Source organism: Oreochromis niloticus, linkage group LG5 (assembly GCF_001858045.2).
Source record: "Oreochromis niloticus isolate F11D_XX linkage group LG5, O_niloticus_UMD_NMBU, whole genome shotgun sequence".
NCBI lineage: Eukaryota > Metazoa > Chordata > Actinopteri > Cichliformes > Cichlidae > Oreochromis > Oreochromis niloticus.
The window spans coordinates 22,194,623-22,213,390 of record NC_031970.2 but is presented as its reverse complement, the minus strand read 5'-3'; the positions used below and the strand labels follow the sequence as shown (position 1 = coordinate 22,213,390).

The following is an 18,768-nucleotide window of genomic DNA, read 5'->3' as shown; positions in this document are numbered from 1 at the left end:
GCTGCATTTCAAATGTACTTTGAAGCATCTGACAACAAGACCTGCAGCCAAAAACGCAGAGTCATTTGCAGGAAGACCAAGCTTCAGCTGTGTCTACAGGAGGTGTGTGCATTGTTGAGTCGTCTGACAACAACCTAGGGCTACTTAACTTCAGAACCTCGCAGTCTCTGAGCTGGTGAAAGACACAGTCAGAGGATGACTGGAGTTTTTCATAATGAATGCAAGGCAAACCTCTGTAATGTCCAAATATTAACATCCACAATGATGTGAAAGACTGAGAAAATCAGGTGGTTCATTATGGGATGTGCAGTGTGTCTTTTATGACACTGCTTAAGCTGCATTTATCAAATACATAATGGCACAGTGCAATATGTCTTCTGCTGTTATTCATCTGTGGTTGTAGTTATCTCATTTAAAGACCTGGTAAGGACTAGATCGTTTTTTCCCTATGTCTATATGTTAAAACATAGAATGCATGCTTTCTTATAAATAGAGGAATGAAAACTAGATCCAAACCATCACCTGTGACAGAACCTCAGAACCACTGTTGTTATATTGTCAGCAACAGAATAACTGTGTGAAACTAAGGAGCAGACATCAGGCACAAGGATCAGAAAGATAAGATACACTATAGCTCTATTTATCCCCTTGGGGATATTAAGCTCGTATACCAGGAAATTAACACAGGTACAAGCAAACAAAAGTAAATTTCACAGGGCCAAGCTGCTGAAAGCAATATCAGGAACTACACGACTCTTCAGGACAATCAGGCCCTTTTCAACATTTTTCATTTCAGGGTTTGTTTAAATGACAAATTGCAGACAACAGGATCTTCGAGCGTTTTTATTTTAGCTCCCATTTCAGCATCGCACTATATTTGAAAAACAATATTTTGAACAACAGCTTCAGCCCACAGTCATACCTCCCCTCCCCTTACCTCTCACCAAGCTGCCAGAGATCCAAATGGGATTTCACGGTTTTGTTTTAGCAAAATTTGTTTTGTTGGCAACCAGCAAAAGTGTTGGAAAATACCATGAGGTAACCACCATGTGGCAACGCTATTGATTTAGCTATTTTTGAACAATGAAGTAACAAAGGTCTAGTCATAAAATAGAACAAAATACTGCTGCCTGTGGATCATCAAGATGGGAAATGAGACTGGTCTGTCATTTTTTGTAACCTTTAAACTGCCTTTAAAGTGTTTGCTACAGGTTGTGTTAATAAGGAGAAAACATTTCTAACACACCACTTTTCAGCTCTGAAAATAAAATTGTTCTTGTAAATCAATGGTGGCAATGTTGGATGAAAACATAGACTGTATACAATGATGGTCATGGGCTTCAAGTCCAAAAACTGAAGCCAGTAAGAAAATAACTTTAATCGGAATCTTTTTTTTTAATGGCTAGCACGTCCATGATGAGAATCTCCTGTTCCACCACCTCTCAAGGGTGCTCTGTTGATTGAAATCATGTGACCGTTGAAGCCTTTTGAGTACAGTGAACTCTTTGCCATGTTCAAGAGATGATTTGAGCTTTGTGACATGGAAACATGGTCCCATTTACAGTAAATTAAACGATAAAGCAGTGTTTTTGGCTTCTTAGTGGGATTCACACAGCTAAAATATTTAAATTGATTATTTTAAAATGGGAAGCTTTTAGCTCGACTTATTACAAACAATAATATCAGGATAATGCCTACTAAGCAGAGAATGAGAAAAAAAAAAACAATGTAATTAAAAGAAAACTTGATCTATAGCGGAAAGAGAGAACAGCCTTTGAGAAAATTATTATTATTTTGCTCAAAAAAATGTGCCAAAGTATGACTTTTGAGACATATTTGTGTTGCTCCAGCATTTCATTTAGTTACCACCTAAGCTGTGAAATTTCACACAACTCCCACAACCTCTCTCTCGTATGTAGAAAGAATGAGGCTATACGTCAGCATCTGAGTTCTTAGCTTTCAGCCAGACTGTAGCTGAGGCCAAGAGCAGCATGAGAAGACGGATCATCTGAGTTTTATTATGCAGCCAGAAAGAGTGAGTGGGCAAAACAAATACATAGTAAAACATCTGCCACAGTGAACCTGAAGTGCACTGACACTTCAAACCAAACTGTAAATGTCTGGGAGGCATTTACTTTTGAAAAGGATCATTTTATTTATTCAGACACAGATGACTACTTGTGCAGAAAATAGTAGTTTTGGTCTGTTTTTAAAACATTTTACCAACAAGACGGTCCTTCGGAAATTTGCATGCATGTAATTTATACATATGAACTTGTCATTACATCACATGTGAACCCTAACACTGTGTGCTGTGTCCAAATCTACAGATGGCTCAAATAATGATGGTTGCCAGCACTGCCTTTGGGGTTTTGATTTTCATCACACTGCACATATGAATAAGTCATTTAAGGCAGCTCTGCCATCTCCTCTGTTTCACCTCAGGGGGCAGAAGACTGCTGAAGTTGCTTGGCGCTTGTCCAGTTTGGTGGACTATGAATCCCTCAATAAGACCTCAAATTAGACTAACAGTGCAGCACCAGTACCATTTGTTGCTATCCCAGACGTACGTTAATCTATCAACACGGTCTCTTGCAGAAAATCCCGCCATAAGCAAAGCAGTTCCTAAGCTACTGCTAATGACTGTACAGTGAAGACAATATAAATATTGCGGAGGAAAGTTATGATAAATCTGCCAATACACTGCAGATAATTAGAAACATTAATCATAATATATGTAAAATTATAGCCCATGTCTTTTATTGTTACAGCAATGCGGCATGCGTGACACCCAGGCTTTGTAGACATGCTGTTTTCATTAATATTGAGCTCTTATTATACCGAACTGATTTCTGACAATCAAAGTTCTCTAGAGCTGACATTTCCAAAACGTATTCATAGCTGAAATGAAATATTAATTACATTGGACCTTTTGAGGATAAAACTTTCAAACTATAGTTACACTTTATATCACAAAGAATCCATCAATATGACATTTCACCATTAACCTGTTTTAAATTAAAACATATGGGAAGCAGATGCAGGATATGAGAAAGCTGCGTGGTATGAAATAAAAATGTGGTTGAACAGAAGTCAAGGGTAAAAAAAAAAAAGAAAAGAAAAAAACACAGCTTTTTCGAGAAAAATGGGGTAAACCACGGGCTACGGTCAAAATGAAGCAGAGTGTTTCTACAAAGACAAAAATAAATAAATAAATAAGAAGCGCACTGTACCAGCAGAGAAACTGCTCATTAGAATTGCTGCATATATACAAAGTGGTGGTATCAAACACAACAAAGCAACTGAGCTAGAATAGGTGACCCTAAAATTAATGAGCACCTCTACTCTCTGACAGAATTATGCAAGCACATTTCATTAAAACGGGACACTTATGTGTCAGCAGGCAATTATTTCACAGCTCTTCACGGATGCAGTCAGTGATGTGAACCCTGAAATCAACCAGATATGTTAGTGATTTCAGCCCTGAAACGGTAAACCTTGGGGAAAACTGAAATTGTCTTTTTCTTCATTCATACCTACCGCACACTCTCACACGTTCATCATGAATATTCAAGCAAGTATATGTAATAGGCAAGTTTACAGTAAACAGAGTGCAATGAACACTCAGGTAAGACACTGATGTTGGCCATTTAACAATACAAGAAAAGATAAACAAAGCTTATATAAAAACATAAACTGGTTTCTTTTGATTTTTTTGCAGAGCAGTTTCATTGATCCTGTCCAAGGCTAAAGGCAGTCCCATAATAAGGAGCGCAAAAAACTGAATCCATAAATCTGTAGGGAGAAAGGCATTTTCTCCTTTTTAATAAGGAAGAAAGAAGAAAGCTAAAGGTTGCAAGGTCACTATAACCTTCCATGATCACTAAAAGGAACCAATACGTTTTCAGGAACACACAAAGAAAGTAAAGACAGAAAGATGAGATCCATGCGCGTGTTAATAAGAGTTTCTAGTATGGTGCAGCAAAGGGAATAGAGACGAACCATGACTGAAAGCTATTTAACTCAAAGGAATACAGAAGAACATGAAAAAACATCAGGAAGACAGTGAGGAGAAAGAACTTTGGGAGAGCTCAGTGATGAGATGAGGTGTGAGAGATCGATCTGCAGGAGACACAGTCTATTACTTACAGTGTAGAGTTCATTCGTCACCTTCACAAGCTCCTCGTGCATCTGGATACCAATGTCCTTGCTCTGAAAGCAGCAAGAAGACAGAACAGGGGTAAGAAAACAAATACTGTCTGAGCCATCAGCAGTGACCCGATGTTACAAACTCCAGTTATTATGCTGGCACTGTGACTTTGGTGAGTCACAGAGAAACAACTCAACAAATATTAGATGGATGACCACAAAGACTGGTGCAGAGGGTGTATCTGACTGTCTTTTCTCATTGAACCCCACATACAAGTGAGAATGCAACAGCTTGTAAAATATCTCAGTTAATTCTTCTTACAGCTTTTAATACTTTTACAACTTGAATTTTACCACAGAGCATGCCTTGTAATAGAAGGAGAAACAAATAACAGTCGATCCATTGACACCTGTTTGTATGGTGGGGGAATAAGACTTAATCTGAAGACTCTGAGGTGAGAAAACAACAACAGGATACCTCAGTTTCATGGTCTCACACATTCAAAAACAGAGGCAACACCTTCCTAGCTTAACAGAGTGATGTGAAAATGTTATGTCTGAAAAAGAATGACACAGATAAACATCAGTACAACCCGAAATATAAAACTGTTTAAACTTCCTGATAATTTTACTAGAATTGGCTTTTCATTATAGTAACTCTTGTTGTCCTTTGATTTCACAAAACTCTGAGTTCTATTTTCAAAAATTATGCTTTTTCAGGTTGCGTAGGTATTTTTTTAGTTGAAATTCAGGGTAGGTGTTGAATGAAAATGTAGATTTTCTTAGCCTAGAACCAGTTTTGTCTCAATCGATTCATTTTGTTAACCCTTACCCAGTCAGGGTCACAGGGGTCTGGAGCGTATACCACTGGTAATAGTATGAGAAGCAGTGAGAAAGATCCTCATGCCCAGTTCCACGCCTACTGCCATTATATGCCGAACAATCGTGTCTTTGGACTATGGGAGGAGAGCTACAAACCGCAGGAAGAACAAGCAACAACATATTGAAAGGCTGAAGACAACTAGGTGTCTCAAACTAAGAACCTTCTTGCTATGAGGTAACTCGCTGCACCATCCCGACGGAATTTCTGGGCATTTTGAGTAAATATGGGAAGCTAAAACTCAGTAACCCATGATTCAAACAGGAACGATCACTACATGGGTGTTTTAGTGTCTCTAGAATAAACAGCCAAAATGAAATATGTTACCTGACCATCAAATCAAATTCAGCTACTTGTGAATTATGACAGAGGTTTTAGGGCCAAGCTGTGAGAAGCAAACTAAGCTTGAAGTTGCTGAAGGCTGAATCCTACTGTCAAAATGGAGTGGTTGAAAACAAGAGGTACATGATGCTCTGAGGTTCCTCAGTAGAACTGGTGTGCAAACGAGACCCAAAACAGTTCCCAGAACCTTTAAGCTCTGATAATGTGTTGTTTGACACTTGTTTTGTGAGTTGCCTGGAAGGTGTCACCACAGCCATTAACACTGGAAACATTTTCATCTATAAACTGCAACATAATAGCATACTAATAAGCAAACATGATGTTATGATGCTGATTGCTAATGAACAAAACGAGTGGTCTGTCAAATATGGCAATGACTTTTAGCAGAAAAGATTATGTACCCCCTCATGCGCACAACTTTTCTTAGACACATTTTTTAACAGTGAAAACAGCTGACTCATTTTTTCTGGTGTATGGAAGATAATGATTTAGCAACAGTCATTTCATATTTGGACAAAGCATCGTTTCCTGTCAGATCAATAACGCATGTATTTTGCTGTAATGAAACCTTGCTGCACCTATGACAAAGCATAGCTGAACACAAAAAAAAACAAACACACCCAGTATTTTCATCACTTCAGACAGCAAGATATTGACTTAGTTTCATTGTCTTATGGGGACCTGCTCCTGCCCTTCTCTTCTGGGGACTTACTGTTACCCTTGGCATAATTACTACTTCCCTAACTCTAACCCTGAATCTAGACATAACTTTAACACATTTTATTTGCTGGAGTTTATTTTTAGCTTATTTTCATACTGGGACCCCACAATATGCAATGTCCCCACAACATAGGTAAAAGAAGTACAAACACTCAACTTAAACCACATCCACCCACAGATCAGAGGCGTTCATTGATATATGAAAGGTAACCTTTTTTTGTCCACACCCTGGTCTGCTATGGTAACTGTGCCTGAAAAAACTTGCAACCCATGAGTCACAAACTAACCTAATTATAATTATGAAAGAATCTCAAAAGAAAATCTTTCTGTAACAGTTCAACTTGATTATAAAGTACGCTCAGAAGAGGAAAATGAACACAGCCTTGGTAATAAAGAAGGGATTTGATGTTGCAGCTTTGTTTTTATCTGGATCACAAGCAATAAGTTCTTCTCAAACAATCATTGAACTGAATGTAATGAACTGGATACACCCTGAGAGGGCTCCAGCAGCTGGTGAATGGCATCTGTATGCATCAGTGGCTCTGAGGTGAGACAGACTGCAGCGTGTACTGCAGAGGCTTGGGGGGATGAGGAAGGTTTCATTGAGTGAGTAAAAACTGTGATGCAATACACTGTAAGAGCCGTGGCCCTTTACAGAGCCCTTTATAGTGAATGTACATTTTTAAAATCTTCCCTCAATAAAAGTCACGAAAAAAAGAAGATTATTAATGTATTCTCTTAAATTAAAAGTGATGTAGAATAGAGAAGACGACAGGAAAATATTGCAAGCTGTACATTCATACTTGCCACACCTTTTGTAATTATATTACCAATGACTATTTCACAGCACATTCATCAGAACACACCCTTCTAACTCTGATCAGCCCATCAACAGTAGCATAACAAAAGAATATTCATATAATATCAGAGATATTTCCTGTAACAAAATTCCTATTTTATTTACTACTTGACAAACTATTTGTGGTGGTTGATAAAGTTTTTACAGATTACATTTTCTGTCTCACATTTAACCAAAGCTCATTTATTTTAGTATAAACATTCATGATTTTCTGCAGAGCAGTATGACGTTATTTTTTGAAACATTAAAATAAAGAAAGAGCGTAGCCTTTCATTCGTATTTTCAAATATGAAAAAAAGCTACCCATGGACAGGCACCTGACTCAGAAAATGTTTTCTGCCTTTTCAGATCTGGCAAAGCTTGAGAATCACATTCAATAAAGCACACACAAAAACGTGCACATTTACACACACACACACAAACAGAGCATCAGAATCAAACCTCGTATGCAGAGTTAAGTTCACTACAGGAAAGCCAGCAAGGTGAAAACAACCTTCCGATATTTGGATAAGGCCTCAGTCATTTCTAAAATGTGCTGACAGAGAGCCAGATGTTGCTCACGCGAGTAGGAGCTGTAGATTCTTAGACCAGGGGGTCTCGGCTTCTTTTCCCCCAAGCTGCTTTTACTGCTCTGTAGGCCATGCAAAACCTAGACATCTTACGAACTCCATGTACACTTAATGCACTTAATCAGCAAAATTAAAGCTTAAAGGCAGAGCGGAGGTTTGGCTGCACACTGAAATCTTTTCATTGGTAACAAAGTAGGAAAAAAAGGAGGGAGGTTGATGGTCTTACCTTTTTGAACAGGCGAATTACATCCTCGCTGATCTGGGCCAGGCGGACAATAACATTGTTGGTGTAGATGTCACTGAGGGTGGCATGGTCACGGCTCTCACGCCTCGTCTGGTTCAGCAACAGATACCAGCAGTTTACGGATGACAGCAAGTGCTGATCTTTCCTGGGACAATAAGAGACATAGAGGACTGTTAAAGAGCTTTTCAGAACAGAATCAGGTCTCACACAGGTGGTAATTGTAAATTGAAAAAAAAAAAAGGTTTGCTTCAAATGTTCAGATTTGTTTAGTAAAATTATAGTTTAGACACACTAAGAACAGACACTTGTGGCTAAAGCTATCCACAACTCAGAGCTAGCTATGGCTTATAATAAACTATTAAGATCAATATAGACAACATGTTTAAGATTAACACAAAATTATTGTTAGGATAAAAAATAATAATAATAAAGATTTTACCTAACTGAATGTGTTAATCCCTCTCACTATCACTTCCTTTTTGCTTTCCAAGACACTCCAAGCAATGCTATAGCTAGCAAGGCACCAAGTGGTTAAATTTATAATGCTCGTGACCATAGCGATCGAGAGAGTCACAGGCCCTGATTGCTGCATAATCAGTTTAAACTGTCTTGGCCTCGGGTGCTTTTAAATCGCAAGACCAAGTCACATAGACATTGAACAACTGCACACAAACACACACACACGCACAATCCCTTCAAACCCATACCCTTGTCTGGATTCAATCTGATCATTAATCAAGCAACCAACCCTGAGGAAGAGACAAAGGGGGTGGGGCGGGGAGTGGGGTAAGAGCAAAGAAGGGAGAGAACCAGAACAGAGCAGAGGATTGGGTTTCACTGTTGAGGGGAAGAAAAAGATGAGCAGCACCAACATCAAAGACATCCCCTTCAGAGAGCTTCCATAATGCTAATCGCATCTAATGAAGCTGATATCTTGCTACTCCAGAGTTCCTCCACCATTATTTCTTTACTTAACTCTGCCTCTAAACACACTTACAAGAGGCTGACAGGATACAAACAGCAGCACATCATCTTCATAACATCCTTGTGGAGCAGAAAATAGGATAGCATTTGAAGTAAACTTGATCTGTTCATTTACTGCGCACCCTGCTTCTTAATGTTAAACTGAACATAGTGTATCCATGCACGTTATCCAAAAGGTAGGTCAGTTCATTTAAAACCACAAAAACTGAGTAGTAAAGATCCGATATAAGACAAGTGTTAATCAAACGTCACATTTCAGTCTTGATTGTGACAATTAAGAAGCAATAATAAAATTATTCAGCAATTAACTTACTCTATTATAGTGATATGAACTCATTTGTAAGACTGTGTAAAGGACAAGTGGGACATAGTAAAACCCAACATTAGTAGGTCTAATAAAGACCATATTCTCTGTCATTCCTCTGGGATGACCTATTTTGACTGCCTCACCATCCCTCATTTTGTACCAGTTCTGCTTGACTGACCTATCTACCCATAAGAGAAGCAGCTCCTTGGTGTATAATTGCTGTTTGTGGTTGAGAGGTTTAGGGAACAGGCACCTCTACTCACCGTTAATCCCTGAAAGTGGCCAGAGATGCTTCATCTCATCCCTAAGCACAACCAAGCTCCAATTTTAGTTCTTTTATTCACCTTAGCTTTCCACCCAAGCACTGAACACTTCCTACAGGCCCGCCTATGATGATTTAAAGCGGTAGTGGACCTTTGGTCTATAAGTTTGGTTACTTCTTCCTTTAATATCTGTTTAACTTGACTGGAGCACCAGATTCATGCCACACTGAAATAAATAGCAATTTGCAGTTTACTCCACAGACTTTAAGCACACAGCTTATAAAAAAAACAAAAAGTTGTTTTCACATATGAACTCTGCAGAATATCGATAGACCCATGTTTTCTCACATATAGCAAATACTCACAAAATAGCTACGGCTAATATGCTGTTCTATCCATTACAAAGTTCTGTTCTCCAGTCCATGTGTGAAAACATCTGAACCATACATGGCCCAGTGTCATAATGCTCTAAGGATACTACCATGCACAGCATACTGTTGCTTGCATGAGTAGGGTTGTGTCTATAGTTAGCTATTAAAAAGCACAGTCAGTAAAATTATTTTTCTGAGGTCCTTGGCAGTTATTACAATACTGTGTAAAAGCATGAAGCAACACTTCAGCTTCCTCAGCTTGTATTTAGCTTCCAAAGAACCAGACTTTCTTTTTAAAGTGGACTTAAGTGATACTTTTAAAGGCTTTCCTTGTATATTGGTTGCTTTTTCACAGATTTTCAGTTCAATTCTTGTACCTGACCATTTTCAGAATAAAGTTTTGTTTGTAAGTCTTCTTACCACTGACCTATGAATCCCATAAAAAATAAACTCAAGGGATGAACCAGTCTTACTCTATATGTAACAAAAACTTAGCACAAACACAGGTTTTAAATTGTATCTTCAAGCAGTTTGTTACTAGCAGCTTGTCATAAAAATATCCTCTGTAACCATCTCTTCAGTTTAATTTACAAAAACAAGCCAAAGATAACATAGTTCAATAGGCATAAAATTATGTTTTTGCACGAATAAGGTGATTCCCAAAGAGTTGCTGGTTTCCTGCACACCAAAGCATGCTGGTGTGCAAAAGAAAACTTTTGGAAAGCAGGACAAAAGGCAGACAAAATAAAGCATCACTGTGGCATCCTGTCAATTCAGTAAAAGCTTCCCAAGAAAAACAGACAAGTGACTGCTATCAGTCATGGATTGGACTCCCCAGTGCCATTCCATGACTAGTGATGACAGTGTGAACCAAAACTTTCAAGTTGGATTAATCACTTCATAAGATCATAAGACCTGTTGATTTTCAGTACAATTCTTGTGTAATCTGGCAGATTACTCCCAATTTGCCTTCCTTAAGAATGGCTTCTGCAGGGCCTCAACATTATTGAAGCATCTTGTCAGAAAACAGAACAAAAAGCAGCCAACATCCAAAGAAGAGCTTTGATTGCTTTTCAAGAACCCTGGAGAACTATTCCTGAAGACTACTTAAAGAAATTACAAGGAAACTGTCTAAGAGAGATCAAAATATCTTAAAGAATAAAGCTGGCCGTACCAAATAGACTTTCAAGCTTGTCACAATTCTTAAAACTCAGTTTTTTTGCTTTATGTAACATGTTTGAATGCACATATCAATAAATCACTGCACCCAGTTCTAATGTCCCTCATTCACTGAGCTTTTAAAAAAATGTACAAGGATGTTTTTTGGTGTGTGAGTGTAGGGGAGGACTCTCAATTAAGGAATAAGAAGGCATGAAAATGGAAGGGCACAGATTTTTAATGTTGTGGCATAAAACCTTGGCAACAAGAACAAGAAAGCGATAACGGACACAAGATCTCCTTGTTTCATCACTGGTGCCCTATTTTCACAGAAATTAGGAGCATAAGGTCAGTAATTAGGCCTGTGTGGGAGCAGAGCCTGTTAACTCTGTACTAAATGTAGCTCCTCCACTTTTTACAGTACTGAGACAACCTTCTTCTGTACTGGTTCTACAGAGATATATCAGTCATTAAAGACAGAAAATATTCATTCCTCCATCTCTATTTGGTACCCGCTTCTTGCCAATTTCCTGTAGAAGGATGAATATCAAGTGAGAATGTGCAGGTCAATTAATCTTGAGGGCTTCAAAAGGTTTGATTTTGAATGGCTTCATGTCTTCTGTATTTATACAAGGAATATCATTAACATGCAGAAGAAGGCAAATGATGAGCCCTGACAGTCTCTAGAGAAACAAAGAGGAAGAGGAGGAGGAGGACGAGTGGCATCCTGTTATATTCGTCTCATTCAGCAAAGCACTGTCTGTCTGTCTGCATAGTTTTAGACTCTGCTCCCCGTGTAATGCAGGTACATACACTAAGCATAATCTGTGAACAATTCAAAGAGAATGAAGAAGAAGATGAGACACAGTGTCAGTGGAAGTGAATGGAGAAACAATAAAAGAGAGCGTGTTTGGAGAGTATAGCAATAATCCTCTGATTCAAGGATAAAATGATGGCAGGCTGTCTCCATAATATGCATACTCTGAACAAGTGAGTATTGTATAGAAGAGTGGCCGTGCTTTAGTCACGGTTGCTCTGAATGCCACCATCTAATCACCAAGAGCCTCTGATGTGTCTGAGCCAGGATTTCCAGAAGGAAGTGTGTATTTATCAAACCAGGACTCAGCTTTATAAAGGCCTTTAATCCGCTCCACACTGCTTGCCTGCTGCTTATCAATGAAACAGCCAAGGAAAAGAAGAAAGTGCCAAACAGCTTCAAAAGACAAGGGACACGTAGGCACATGCAGCTTGCTTTGCCATTTAAATTTTCTTTTGCCCCCATTTTTCAACACAGCTTAAATATGCTACATCGCTGATTTGCACACCATTTACTTTGGGGGTTTTTTTTCAAGGAGACACACTGCCAGCACTTGATAATGCACAGCTGTACAGACAGATGGGGCAGAGCAGGGCAGAGCAAGGGGCAGTGCCTGTGACAAGATCTGAAAAGCAAACTGCAAACCAGCTACTCTATTGATCCGCACACCCTGATTTGCAAAAGCATCACACCGACTGCTGTGCACTGACTACAAGAGATACAACTCAACCTTTTACTCTTTGACCCTCAGACCACCAGAGAGTAGCCGTACTTATAAAAACCAATGGAACTAAAGTCATTGCTCTAGGTTGATGCTTGTCTGCCAAGCCTGCAAAGCACAAGTTGCATTCCTAAAATGAGACAAATCATAACTGAAGAGCATCATCATGTTTTGAGGCTTCTCAAAGAGAAGCTTGTTATGAGCACAGGCTGGATCAAAATGTGTAATGCTGGAACATGACAAGATCCAGCAGTTTCAAGTTGTGACATCTGAGCATGACGTGAACCGAGATGTCTCTTGAATGAGCAAAGGTCATTTTAAAACTAAAAGAAAAACCTGATATACACAAAAACCTTTTCCCCCAATTCCACTCAAACCTAATGAGCATACACACAAACTTAGACGCCACTATAACCCCAGCTTCATCTCCACAGAAAGGTTGTTATCCATATTAGTGCTGCATGAGTTGCCATCTTATCTATATCACAGACATACAATATCGATCCATCCTAATTTGATGGGTTACTTTATAAAACCTGCTCATGATTTACTCGTAAACATCTGTGCCATAAATAAAATCAAGTCAGCTGTTGTCTCTAAGGATCCAATAAGCAGGGTTTTTCCTGGCTCGAAATAAAATAGGCGGTGACGCCATACGGCACTAAGCACGATCGCTTTGTACAGAAAAGGCATTAAAAGCGTTGCCCTATTTGACATCTATGCAGTTCTCTAGCATCTCGGAGTATTTCGTAAACAAAAATGCACATTTGGTAAATAGAGTCCAAACCCTTTAATAACAAAACTGGAGGATGTGGGAGGACCCTGGTGAGAGAAAGAAACTGTAGCACAGAACACCTAAGTAACCTCTCAGTGTGTCTTTTCACTGAGGCAAATGGGGTAAAGTGCCAGAGCAAAATAATTCTCGGTTGGGTTGCTGCAGTGTAGCCTTAGCTGCAGTAGCTGTAAATCACAGTGTCATTCAGCTTGCTAATGAATCTGCACTGAAAGGGTTCAGCCAGCAGCTGTAGGCAGGGATCCAGGACATATGGAAGTCTGTCCTGGTCAGAATGACTCCATTTTACCACTGTGTGTTGATGTCCACTAAGCTGCTTATGAAGCACCCCTTAGCAGTACAGCACAAGGTTTACTGAGCATGGCTTCCTTTGCAATGAAAGATGGTCACCTAAGCGAGAGTGCAAACATTTTTTTTTCCAAAAAAAAGTACAAGTGAAAAGGCATAGCGTACATTTCTATGACTTTGATGTTGAATACCGCATGATTCGTGCCACCAAAGTGGGGTTTTTTTTCTTTTTTTAAGAAAAACACAAGTGCTCTTCTTGCCCATTTGGTGTTTTAGTGGCTCCTCATTAACTTAACTACACTAAAGTAGTAGGAAAGGCAGAGTACAGGGTGTGTCACGGCTGATTACCAGGATTTGTGGTTGCCCGCCTGCAGACCGGGAGTTCAAGGAAGAAGGTGCGGTGCGGTAATGTTATAAACCTTTTTGTGTCATTATCAAAAGCTTATGAACTCACTTTGGTTGATGTATGGGACAGTTTGAATTTACTGTGCCCTGAGATGTTTTTGTCTAACGCACACAAAAGTGTGTGTGGCCTGAGTGAACCTTACATCCTCCCCACCCACACTTCCTCCGTTAGTGGTTTGTGAGCGCATCAGTTCTTTCAGACAGCGAGTCCAGAGTATTCTCTAGCAGTTAGTCTAATAAGCTTTTAAAATGTCACATCTGCTTAAATATCATTTTACTCTAAACCTGTTTATGTCTGTGTGTATCTGTGTGGGAGATCTCTGCCCAGACACTGCACTGAAACACCTGTTGGGCCACCACAAGCAGAAAGCATAAGTAGACTGGATATCTTAGGATTATTCTTCTAACACTTGTCCATCACTGCATGGATCAGCTGTGGAGTCAAAAGGTTAAGCCAGTCTCAAACTAGCAGTTCTGGCTTTTGTGAGGCTGTCTTCAGAGTAACATATACCCATTCATACACTCATACAGCTCAATAATCCAGCCAAATCCTCATCTGCTTTAGAAACACTGTACAATACTGCTAAAATGTGGTAAAATGTAAACGCACACACTACATGGCCTTGTGAACACAGAGTTACGCAAGTCTTCTGAAAATTAAAAACACTGGCTTTCTGGTTAAAAATTAAAAGTGGAAGGTGAGGCACAAACTTGATCATCTATCTGCAAATCTCAAGCAAGATTAATATATGTATTACTATGTATTACATGTGACCCAATACATTGACTTTTTTTTTCAACTTTCACACTTTCAGAGGGTTAAAAAACAGGAAATCATGTACGTTTTGGCTAACAAGACCAGTTATATTATCAAAACTGCTGCTTACATTTTAATGCATCAGCAACAAGCAATAAATAATACATCAATAGCATAACCCTAACAGTTTTCACCTCATATAATCTGTTTAAACTTTAACTAGTGATTCTGCTATTAATTATAGACTTTTGCATGTCAAATACAGGATGTTTACACAATTCTCTCAAACAAGGTTTTCACACAAAAACAAAAAAAGTCTGTTTTTTGGTAACAATTAGGCTTCATAATTAGAATCAGAGGTGGAGGGTTAGAGTATATACTACGTATGTCGGTGTAGATTTATGCCTCAGATCTGCTGGGTTAGTGCTCCCACTACCAAACTGAACAAAGCAAGATTAATATAAATATATTATTAGTAACCCACTGAGTTGACTTGTCACCTTTTTTGCACTCACACTTTCAGAGGATAAAAAAAGCAAAACAGGAAATAGTTTTAGTGCAACTACATTGCAGCTACCAAGACCAGTTATATTATTCAAATGCTGCTTACACAGTAATGCATCAACGACATGTAATAAATACTACATCAAAGCATGACCCCAACAGTTTTAACTGTGTGAAATCAATACTTTACCTACTGATTCTGTTATTACTAATTGCCTACTGCACTTATGTGTGAAATGCAGGATATTTACACACCTCTCTCGAAAAGGTTTTGACACCTGAACAAAATAATCCATTTTATTTTTTAAGAATCAGGCAAAACACTAATATTTCTTTATCAATTTTTGAGAATTAAACAGACCTTCTTATGGAAATATTGGAAATCCATTTGTGTTGTTCCCATTTGCAAGAATCAGAAGCTAGAATTTGACTACATACTGCGTATGTTGGTGCAGATTTATGTCTGAGATCTGCTGCCAGATCACAGCTGGGTTAGTGCTCCCATTACCAAACTGAACTAAGCTTGCCTGCTCGCCTGAGGTGCTTGATTTTGGGAGCGGCAGAACTCAATTTCATGCCCTGCGTGAGTCATGCACCAATGTGTTGTGGTAATCTCTGGCCAGACGATTCCTTATTTCCTCACTGGCATCCATTTCAGTATTTTCAGAACTTCAAATCTAAATAGGTCAAAGCTGCATGAGGTCTGATTTTGATCCGATGACATTTAGCGATATTTGCCTTTTTTGCTTTTGTACTTGGCTACAGGATTTATAATGTTCCATCCTGTGACCTGTCTTTAAAAAACACTGGCAGTCACCAGTGCCTCCACTCCCAGTAGATGCATCTATGGTATTGATTTGAAAATCCTAGGTGACTTTTAGAAAAGTTAACCTCTGACCTTCAGGTCATGGTCACTGGGATTCAAACTCATAGATGGTATGGTGGTATCAATTTAAAACTCCTACATCGCTTTGTTCTCATATTATCGCATTCACAAACTCTGGTGTCCGCCTGCCCACCCAGCCAACGGGGTAACAACAAGACACAATCGGGGTAAAAATTTAATGGCTTATAATTTATTGCTACTCAGCACATTTATGCACATTTAATTTACATTTTTGATAAAAAGTTAGAAAGCTAAGTTCTCATTTATAGTGGCAAGAGTGAACTACATGTAGTATGTTCAACATTCAACAGTTTAAACCTCTAATGAACTGCACAGTCATTGTGAAGCTAGAATAATGTGACCTTTGTCATAAAGGCGAGGATTGTAATAAGAGACATTCCCTGACAGCACGTAAACAAATAGGAGCATTCTGTTATATAATGCTGCAATGTGATTAGCAGCAAGGAAGGAAGTGTTTAGTGAGGAGAAAAAGTGACTTGACATTCATATGATAAAGGAAATAAAGCAAGTAGGTCATAAAATTCCATTTAAATTCAAATCTAACAAGAAGCCAAAAACTTAGACAACATTAAGGAAGGAAAATATGACAGTGCACCTGCTTCCAATCAAAAACACACAAATGCTCCAATGCACAGAAGAATATACATTAAACATTACCAGTAGCTATAAATGCTTCAACTCACTTAAACTGTTGGTGTTCTCTGGAGCTGCGGATCTTCGAGGAGAACCTCTCAGCCAGTTTCTCCAAGCTGCGTGAGTATTCCAGTTCAATCTCTGCTTTGCGACGGAAGAACTCCTGCAGATCCTGCAGGAGCTGGATACGAGATTCAGACTGTTGCTCCAGGCATTTAAACTGCTCCACCAGCTGGTTACGGATCTCTGTACAAGAAAACACCAAACAAAAATGAGTTTAATTGACTTTTTACATACAAAATTAAGGCACAGTAATGTGAAAAAGAAGATGCTCATATGACTCTAGGCAGTCCTGTAAAAAACTAAGTGAACCATTACTGCTTCCATAGGAATTAAGTGAGTAAGTAAATGATGCTGATTAACTGACTATCAGCAGGAGTAACCACCTCTATAAATAATACGTTTTGGCAGTTTGTTGGTCTGAAGCATTGAGGTGTGAGTTAACACAATCTTCCCCGGAGTGGGTGTGCCAAGAAACTCACTCACTCACTAATGTCAGACAGTGCAGTGCTCAAAGAAACTGAGGAAACTAAGAGCTATATGTCATACTCTACAGACCTCAGTTAGCATGCTAAATGTTAAAGCTTCTGACAGTACCTTTAGAGGAAGATTAAACAAGTATGTCTTGTTTAGGAGGGTTTCCAGGAGAAAGCCTCTTCTCTCTAAAAAGGACATGGCAGTATAGCTTTGGTTTACAAAGTTGCATCTGAACAAATCACAGGATTTCTGGAACAATGTCCTTTGGGCAGACCAGACTAAAGTGGAGACGTTTGGCCATAATGCACAGCTGCACATTTGGTGAAAACCAATCACAGCACATTCACACAAACACCTCAAACCACCCCTTGAGCACGGCGGTGGAAGTGCGATGATTTGGGTTTGTTTTGCAGCCACAGGACCTGGGCACCATACAAACACGTCAACCATAAACTCCTCTGTACACCAAAATATTCTCCATCTAAACGTGAGGCCATCTGTCTGACAGCTAAAGCTTGGCTAAAACTAGGTTATTTTCCAGAACATCAACCTCAAGAAGACAGAATGATTGCAAACCTCAATGGACAGAAGCAACACTGTAAAGGAGACTGGGCAAAAATTCCTCCATAACGATGTGAGAGACTGATAAAGTACATTAATTTGTTGATGCTAAAGTTGGTTCTACACCTTTAGTGAATAATGAATTGTACTAAGTTTTGACAGGACTCTTTGCAGTCCTGTGTAAAATCTTTTTCTCCTTATTGTATATGTTGAATGACTAATAGTCTGTTTTTAGAATTATCCATCTCCACTTTTACTATAGGAAGGTAACAAAGTTAAAAGCTTCTGTGACAAACATACAAATTCCCCAAAACATAACACAACCCAGTTATAGCTACATAGATAATAATGCACAATAAAACCTTGACTAACCTTCAAATTAAATGAAATCAACAAAATTGAGAAATCTGCTCGTAATAATTCAAAGCAGCAGAGCAGGGGTAAAGAGAGTCAGCTGCGAGTGAGAAGCCAGTAAGTTGACCTATGTTTATGACCTCTCATAAGCATTCATAATGTGCATGTACATCTAAATAAAACTGATTTAACGAGAAACGCTTCACTCCCCCACTTGGACAAAGTAGCAACATTTCGCCTCAAGAGGAACACGATGTTAGCAGCCAGACTACAGACCCTTCATGCCGGCGGGAGCCACAAGCAAAACTCAATTCCCCTTTGTAGTGCTGTCATCAGCAACAATGATGCCTCAGCTCAGGAACAGAAAAATGCCAATTCTGTAGAATAAAATTATACTGTTAAGGAAGGAGCTCAAGTAAACAGGATGAATTTCACTTGAAAAGAGGAAGAAAACACCACGAACCCATGTGAAACCTTATTAGAAATCCCAGTTTTGTTGATGCGTCTATATTCTCGATTAACTTATTTTTCCCCTCAGTGTGATTCAAGAAGCGAGTATCAAAGCGTGATGAATATGTCTGTGAAGGTTCTCAGTCATCCAGGTCATCGTAGTCAAAGGAGTTTGCAAAGAAAAGCGTCTGGACT

The 18,768-nt window shown here is 39.0% G+C and overlaps 1 protein-coding gene across 2 annotated transcripts in view; it reads right to left on the bottom strand.

Annotated features, from left to right (window-relative positions):
• Window positions 1-18,768, bottom strand: part of srgap3 (SLIT-ROBO Rho GTPase activating protein 3) — a 58,028-nt gene that overhangs the window by 23,279 nt on the left and 15,981 nt on the right. For both annotated transcript variants that reach the window (XM_005469549.4, XM_005469551.4), the window contains exons 2-4: window positions 16,722-16,917; window positions 7,746-7,908; window positions 4,150-4,212 (exon numbers count right to left, since the gene is read on the bottom strand). In XM_005469549.4, the coding sequence (XP_005469606.1) occupies window positions 4,150-4,212; window positions 7,746-7,908; window positions 16,722-16,917 (422 nt within the window). The remainder of the gene's footprint in view (window positions 1-4,149; window positions 4,213-7,745; window positions 7,909-16,721; window positions 16,918-18,768) is intronic.